Source organism: Myotis lucifugus, unplaced genomic scaffold (assembly GCF_000147115.1).
Source record: "Myotis lucifugus unplaced genomic scaffold, Myoluc2.0 scaffold_426, whole genome shotgun sequence".
NCBI classification, from domain to species: Eukaryota; Metazoa; Chordata; class Mammalia; order Chiroptera; family Vespertilionidae; genus Myotis; species Myotis lucifugus.
In genome coordinates, this window is record NW_005871474.1 from 296,006 (window position 1) to 305,332 (window position 9,327).

General features: G+C 34.4%; 1 protein-coding gene across 1 annotated transcript in view; it reads right to left on the reverse strand.

Annotated features, from left to right (window-relative positions):
* Positions 1-9,327, reverse strand: part of RABEP1 (rabaptin, RAB GTPase binding effector protein 1) — a 113,392-nt gene that overhangs the window by 74,453 nt on the left and 29,612 nt on the right. Inside the window, 1 exon segment of the mRNA XM_023744058.1 lies at positions 4,045-4,173. Coding sequence (XP_023599826.1) covers positions 4,045-4,173 — 129 coding nt within the window.

Below are 9,327 nucleotides of genomic sequence, written 5' to 3' on the forward strand. Positions count from 1 at the left end.
AGGGTGCAGGCCGGGCAGAGGGACCGCCCCCCCCCCCTCCTGTGCACAATTTTCATGCTCCGGGCCTCTAGTATGTAATAATATAAGTTGCTGCTTTAGAAGACATCTTTAAATTTGATTTTTATTCTAATAAAGGCAAATAGCCGAGACAAAAACTAAATCAACATTTACCTTTTATATACTATGCATTTTCTTTAGAAACTAGACCAAAGCTCTCAAAAAGTTTCACATTATTCCTTTTGAAATTTTATAAAAAGTTACCTCAACTGTTCTTTATTGGCCAGCTTAAGCTCATTGGAAACTTCAAATAGTAAAGATACAATAGTACACATACAGATTTATTGGGTCTAGGTGTATTCAAAGCAACTTTAACACACCAAGCATGTTTTTTGAATGAACACACATTACAAGTGGTTTAGATCAGTAAATGATAATGCATTTCAGAAATGAGAGGTTCTTGATCATCTTCATTTCTCCAGAATTTTATAGAAAAGTCAATTTTATAATTACAAAGAAAAAAATAACAAAAGGGAAATCCTAACACTTTTACTTAGGGATAGAAAAAAAGAGAAAGCAAATTAACAAACTTTGGACAAGGTTAACTTGAATCCGGATCAAGCTACAGAATTACGGGTGTGAGAGGTGAAGGAAAAATAAGATGTCAATAGCCAGTATCATAGTGAATCTGAATTGGTCATCAGAGGAAATACTGCCATGACCTTATACATGCGTACACATTAAAGGTATTACAGGTTATCCTAACAAGAACATACTATTGCACAGAGTTTAAAGTGGTGTCTCATCAATTCAAGGTTAAAACAAATTTTAAAAGGGAAAGATTAACAAATTCAAATGAACATGAAGAATTGGACAGAATTTATTTCTCATGACATTTAATATATATTCAATTTAATATATACTCAAACAATGATACTGTGCAAAATGTATTATCTACCCCAGTAGGCTATACTTTCTGAAAGATAAAAACTGTATCTCATTCATTCCAACCTCCACAGTATCTTACAGATTGCCAGCATGCCTAAACAGGAATACCAGCTTTCCCACCTCCTTGTTAGCCTATGAAGGAACAAAATAAAACAGCAGCAGCCTTCCTGTGAGCCAGGAGAAAAATAAATCCCCACCCCATACTCGAGTCAGTAAGCATTTCCAAGCCAGGGCTGAATTCTGTGAAGCCTAAGAACACTGGCTTTCACACTTCTTTGATCACAACTCATAGCAAGAAATATATTTTATATCACAACTCTATCCATACACATATATATGTAACTAAAACAAAAAATTTTGTGCAACCATACTTACTTAACCTCATCAAATATAATATGCTCTTTTATTTTCCATTTCATTCTTATTTTTAAAAACTGCTGGTCACACCCCCTCAATTTTGTTACTCGTCAATGGCTTACAATCTGTAGTCTGAATTCCATCACTTTAGGGCAGTAGTTTTCAAAGTGCCCATGTACCTCTGGGGATATACAAAGATTTTCCAGGGGATTCATAGGCACATGATGTTTTAAAGGAATCCACTTCTAGATCCTCAAATTTCATAAATATTCTTTCCTAAAACAGAGGGGTGTTTAAATGTAGATCCTCCTTGCCCACTACCATTTTCTTAACACCTTTCTCCCACTTAACAAAAGAAAGGCTTTTTATCCATCTTAAATTTTACTATGGTTCACTGCCCTGTTGCATAAAAACTCTGTGATACCAAACCAGAGAAACAATTTAAAATACTAATGTCAGTACTAAAAAAGTGGATGACTAATAACTGAGTAACACATCTTTTGGCAGGTCAGGTGACAAACTCTGCTTTCAACAAAACTGAAGGAAGACTTAATTGAGTTGCCAACCAATAAAATAAAAATATTTTTGAAGCTAGAACACTTTGTGATTTAACATATAATGCAGAAAGTTAAATGAATGGAATAATAATTGCTATTTTAAAAAATACTTCTATTTCTATCTACTTATTTATGAGACCAAAGGTTCTAAGCACTTATATCTAAAATAAACAAAAACCCGAATCTTATTTTTTTCTAGAATTAATATTCACCCAGAACTTAATGACCTAATTAGGAGGGGGATCCAATATATTTCATAAGACCTGCATTTCCAATAATTTTTACAACTTAAACTTTTTAAAATTGTTTTTTGTTTTTGTTTTTTAGTGAAGAAAGAAGGAAAAAAGAGAGAGAAAAACATTGATGTGAGAGAGAACACCAGTTGCCTGGCACCCGCCCTGACCAGGAATTAACCCACAATCTTCAGGTGCACTGGATGATGCTCCAACAAACTAAGCCACACCAGCCAGGGCTAATTTTTACATTTTAATAATTCTTTTTAAAAATATATTTTTATTGATTTCAGAAAGGGAGAGGGAGAGAGAGATAGAAACATCAATGATGAGAGAGAATCACTGATTGGCTGTCTCCTGCACACCTCCTAACTGATTGAGCCCTAAACCTGGGCATGTGCCGTGACATTATGGTTCATAGGTCAATGCTCAACCACTGAGCCACACTGGCCGGTCAATAATTCTTATTTTAAATGTGTAAAATATTTATGGCATGTGTACTTTTAATAACTATTAATAACTCAATACAGAAGAAATTTACATACTATTTTTGTTATAGAGAAGTCTGATCAAATTTTCCATTTTAATTTATTGATTTTAGAGAGGGAGGGAGAGAAACATCGATTTGTTCTCCACTTATTTATGTATTCACTAGAGGCCTGATGCACGAAATTTGTGCAAGAGTAGGCCTTCCTTTCCCTGGTTGCCAGCATCGGCTTCCCTCTGGCATGAGGGACCCGGGCTTCCCTCACAGAGGGAGGCCCCGCCCACCCGCCACAGCCAGCCTGTTGGTGGCTTGGGCCTCCCTCTGTGGGGTGATCATGGGTCGATGGCTGGGCCCCTGACCAATGGCATCGCACCCGCCTTGGCTAGTCTGGCACCAGTGGGTGTCATAGCATGGTCCCGGATGGTCGTTCTGCTGTTTGGCTGTTTGGTCGATTTGCATATTACGCTTTTATTATATAGGATGGTGATGGGTATTAAATCACTATGATTGATTCCACTTGATATGTTTAAATGCATGAAGTTTTAATTTAAATTGTCAGTATTGACATGATAAAATTAAAAAATATGTGAAGGATGTAAATTCTAAGTAAATTTAAAAGTTGGATGATTACTAGTCTAGAGGAGTGGTTCTCAAACTGTGTCCTTGGACTAGCAATACTGCAGTCACCTATGAGCTTAATAGAAATGCAAATTCCCAGGCCCCACCCTAACATACCATGTACTTAACAAACTCTCTAGGTGATTTTTATCTACGTTGATGTTTGAGAGCCACTGGTCTAGAAGGCTGTGAAAAACCTATCCATATTTTCCTAGGTCAGTACCCAAAATGTAAACCCTTCCCCTTATCCTTCAGATTAGGTCCCTCATGATATGCTCTCATGTATCTGCTCTCTTGTATCTGCCTTTTTTAAAACAGCTCACACAATTACTTAATATCTATTTCCTCACTAGAGTTCAAGTTCTGAGTTAAAGAACCATGTGACTCTTGCTCCTTCTGTATACCAAGCACCTGACAATGCCTGCCTCATAGTAGGTATTAAATAAATATTTATTTAATATTTATTAAACAATTGTTGGATAAATTCCATGAACTATCAGTTTTACTATAACATGGCTAAAGCTATTATTAGAATGCCAACAGTCCTGGTTGGTCTGGGGATATCTCTCAAGTGTTCAGAGCACCGAAAGTCCTGTGTCCCAGAACTATATAATCCACTATATTAAATATCATCATTAAGGTTAAAAGACAAGGAAAAATCTCAATAATGCATTTTTCACCTTGTTTTTCAATTCCATTCTTAATCCTTACCTCTAAATAGACTTTTAGTATACAATATAAGTACAAATAAAATCAAGGTTTATTCAGTGACAACATTGTAGTACCAAGAAACCTGACATTTTAAGGCAGTCTTAGTATGAGGTTAGGGTTAGACTTATAAACTTACCCTCTTTAGCCAAATATAACTCTTTAAATTTTGCTCTTTTTTGATTAAATTCTTGTTCAAGCTGCTGCTGTGCACGTAAAAATTCTGCATTAATTTTTTCCAATTCTGCTACCCGTTGCTGAAGAGAAACTGGAAAAAAAATATACTAGTTAACATGTAAAAACTTTCATTTTTAAAAATTGTTACAAGAATTAGTATTATAACTGGACATTTCTATAATGAAACAAGTAGTCGAGCTTCTTCCAAAGATCCAATCTCAGAAGTCCTAATTTTAAAAATAAGAAACTTCTATTAGACTTAATATACACACTGTGAATAAATCATGTAAAGTGAAACAGCCTATATATGGAAAATCACATATGGCAAATTTCCCAACACAGTCCCTTTGTGTAACTGACAGAATGTCAGTCCACTTCTGGAATTGTTAAATATTAAATATTAAATAATTTGGGCTAGGAGCATTTGAGATCTTGCTCCCCAGCATGTGTCATCAGTTTGGCTCTAATAACCTCTCATAAAAATAAAAAATAAATAAATTGGGGTTATTTATCCCACAAATGAACCCACTACCAATCTTGCTAGCTCCTGCTTCTTTCAAGTGTTTCAAGCAAAACCTAACAGGTTCCCTAATTAGGATAGCCATACCTGCCTGAACCATTCTTCCAATTTCAAGATGATTCATTACCATTATACTGAAATCATAATTAAAAATTCTTTCATATAGAAAGGATACAGAACTGTACATTGTGTATGAACTCTCAATTGCTGGGAGAATATCTGGTGTTTAGATTAATGTTGACACTGTGATATGCCAGGGACTGAGACACATTTTTACCTTAGGAGCTTTGCAATTTGGCCACAACTGATCAAATGCCTATCCTGACCAAACCCAGAGGCTCTTCTGGTTCAAGGAAGGGATGGGAAATTCAAGAGTCCAATTCTTGACCTCCTCCTCTGCCCAAACAGCAACCCAGCCACAAAGCTATGATCCTAATCTCTCCAGGGGATACCTATCAGTACTAACACCACTGCCTAATTACCTAGGCCAGCAGAGACCCCAGTTCCCTACTACAAGCCACCTTAGATAATGACTTGCCTATAATTTTAACCATGATCTGAGATTCTGAAGGTCCTCCCTCCCTCAATTCATTATTAATTTAATTAGAGCTAATTTTATAGTACACAGAAAAAAACTGAAAATGCATTAATGATTTATCTATTAGTATTAGGATGTCTAATTAATTTCTTCCATGTGTTTTTCAAAGTTCTCTACAACTCCTTTGATCATAAATAATGAACTAAAACTAATATTTTTCATTCGCATGACATCTTCAGACTAGGCTCACTACAGATCTAATAGTGTTGATGATATTCATGGCAGAAAGAGGAAATAACTATGACCTTGAGTTCCATGTTATTAAAGGTAAGGAGTCATTTTGTGGAGCAAATATTAGGGTCTTTAGGTCCAAGCAAAGAATGGCATCTGGTCATTTGAATGTTTGATAACCTTTGGAGAAATGGAGGAATGGAGAATCCACTGGAATGGGAAAATGTGCAGTTATCTCATATTTACCATTGGAAATCATAAAGGAAACTTGGTCTCTCTGATATTTATTTCTCTTTTATTTTTATTGTCAAATTCCAATTGTTAAATAAAGTTTTCCACTTAACACTTTAATATTAGTGGTAGCTATTGATTATTGCATGAGGTCGAGAAGGGCTCTAATCCTATTTCTACCAAAATACACACACACAAAATACCCATACCTTTCAACATAATATTTAGGAACTAAGGCTAATGAATCAATTAAAAACTAAAATTCAGCCTTTAAAATTGCAGGCAAGATTAAGGGTGTTTTCACTACTCCCAACCCTGTCCTGGCTGACCCACAGTTCATATGAAATCCACATCCACAGCTCTGGCTGCCTCTCCCCAGACTTCAGGACAGTTTTTTCAATTCCAAGAATCATGGATCCCTTTAAGGATAGAGCAAGTAACTCCCTTATTCTCATTTTTTAGAAACTAAAAGCATTTTCATTTACTTCAAGTACTTCTAACAACTCTACAATATAAAAAAGGGCCAGAACTACTGCTTTTTACAAGAATGCCTCTTGCTGTATCTAGAAAAATCAATTCACCTTGCATAAGACAGCAGTAAAGTTTACAAACAGGCATATTCTAATGCATTAGCAACCAACTACAAATCAAACTGAAAATAGCTCTAATCACACAAAATGCTGCCTTATTTTTCTAACATGGTAACTAGTAAGCAGTTCATAATAGTTAGCTAATAACTTATGTAAAAAGTACTTATCCTGGCATATATAAAAAATTTGTTAGCTATAACTATTAAACTAGTAATATTTATTTAATGAATAAAGGAAAAAAGCAGAGTGATCAAGTGAGTTTGTACATAGCCACAAAAGACCAGAAGTCAATTTCCAACCTCATGATTCTGACTCAGTTCCATGCTTCCACTTCCTATTACCATGTATTTTCAAAGTATCATGGACAAATTAATCAGTGTTAATGTTAACTAATTAGTGTTAATATTATGCTTTCTATAACTTAGCAGCTAAGAGCTGTTAGTATACCAGTCTTTGTTAAACATTCCACACATTCCTTTTTATTGTTACCTTTGAGTAGTATATTGTTACCTTTGAGAGGGAAACTATCTTATGCACTTTTTCCAATGGGAAAATGAATGATAAAATGGTAATATATATGTATTTATCAACAACTGAATTTATAAAAACAAACAGAATAGAAAAAGACTCATAGAGAGCATTTTGACAGTTGCCAGATGGAAGGGGGAACAGGGTTAGGAGAAAAAGATGAAGAGATTAAGAAGTACAAATTGGTAGTTACAGAATAGTCATGAGGGTGTAAAGTACAGCATAGGGAATATAGTCAATAATATTATAATAACGGTGTCAGACAAGTACTAGATTTATCAGGTTGATCACTTAGTAAGTTATATAAATGTCTAATCACTGGGTTGTACACCTGAAACTAATAGAATATAGTATGTCAACTGTAATTGAAAAATAAAAATTATTTAAATTTTTAAAAGTCTGGCCCTAGTCGGTTTGGCTTAGTGGATAGAGCATTAGCCTGCGGATGGAAGGGTTCCAGGTTCAATTCTGGTCAAGGGCACATACCTTGGTTGCAGGCTCCTTCCCAGCCAGGGCCCTGGTTGGGGTGTGTGCAGGAGGCAACCCAACCAATTAATATGTTTCTCTCACATCAATATTCCTTTCTGTCTTTCCCTTTCTCTTCCACTCTCTCTCTGAAAATCAATGGGAAAATATCCTCAGGTGAGGATTTAAAAAAAAAAGTCTTAATTAAGCAACTACACAGAAAGAAGAGAAGCAATAATATGGTAAATAAATGAAGATTCAGTAACTTTTAGATTATCTCCTTCCCTAATTTTGATAAAAATGGGAAAATATATAACTTAAAAGTATTTTTAAGCCCAAGTTGGGTCCTACTACTACATTCTTCTAACACTGTACTAAATTTAATGAAACAAGCAATTGGAGAAGGGGGAAAAAGCAGTTTAGGATAAATATTACTACAAAAATCTTTTTGTTTAAAGATGTTCAATATCCAATAAAACACCCATTTCAAGCAACAATAACAAATAGAAAATATAACTCTAGTGAAACAAAAGAATCTGAATAGTTCCTAAAACTCAGAAGTCTTAACTTGTATATCACTGGGTTTTAAAACGATACTTTTAAGTATGATAGTTACACCTACCCATTGGAAAACTATCAAGCCATAAAAATAATATTAACTCCAAAGAACAAGATACAAAAGTATATGAACCAATAAAAAATAACACAGAAAAAAGATGGGAAAAGTTATGACAAATTATACTGAGTGGTTGCCTCTTTGAATCCAGGGGTAATTAAAAGAATAAATTACATTGATTGGATTTAGATTAAATGTAATAAAGTGCTTCCTTTTTTTAGTAATAATGATTATAATTTTATCTTATTGCTCCACCTCAATCATTCTGCTCATAAAAAGTACACATAATTTACTTCAGTGGTCTTAAAATATTTTAAAATAATAAATGATCATTTTAAAAATTACACTTATTTTTTCCCAGGACAAGCAATTTGCTAAAAGATTGATTTTCTTAAAAACATAATCTCTTCTGTTTCAGAAGTGGCCTTCCAGCTAGCCTTCTTATGGTGCTCTAAAAACCAGTGGCCAGCTTCTTTTAGGAATTACTAAAAATGATGATGATGATAATGATTTTTAATATGTTTTTATTGATTTCAGAGAGGAAGGGAGAGGGAGAGAAATAGAAACATCAATGATGAGTGAGATTCATTGATCGGCTGCCTCCTGCACGTCCCACACTGGAGATTGAGCCTGCACAACCCGGAATGGAACCATGAACTCCCAGTTCATAGGTCAACGCTCAACCACTGAGCCATGCCAGCTGGGCTAAATGATTATCATTTGCAGTAAATCTACACACTTCATTGTGATTTATTTAATCTAATATTTAAATAAATCCATAATTACTTAACATGACTCACAGAAGGGGAGAGGAGAAAATATAGTGGGTGGGGCTGGCAGGAATATCCATCACAGACAAACTGCAATCCGTATGCAGGTAATTGCATTAACATTACCAATCACTTTATAATATTAGAACATATGTATATGGCATTTAAGAATCACTTTTTCTATAACACAAAGATAATCAAATTCTTTAGTACAACAGAAAACTATCATTTTACTTTATTTAATCCCATTTCACTCTATGTACTCCCCAAAACATCTGACTTTAGCAACTTTAAGAAACTGCATCATTTCACCTTGTCCATCTACTGAGATACACCAATTCTAAAATAAAATAACATCTGGTTAAGAAATTTACACAGAAAACTTATTAGCCTTCCTTCCGTGAATCAAAATAAAAAGTCTTATTTTGTTTACTTTTTTGTAACTCTCTTAAATCAATCAGATGTCATAATACTTCAGATAAAAGATAACACTTTTAAGACGGGTTTCAAATAAGAAAACCAATTATTTCTTTTTTTTTTTTTTTTACTGTGTGTGAGCTCCAATTTTATTTTTATTTTTATTTTTTTTATTTTTTTTTAATTCTTTTTTAAAAAAAATATTATAATAAGTATTACAAAGGGTATTACATATGTGTCCTTTCCCCACCCCCCGCCCTTGACAATCCCTGCCCTCCCTTACCCCCAGTGTCTTATGTCCATTAGTTATGCTTATATGTATGCATACAAGTCCCTTCG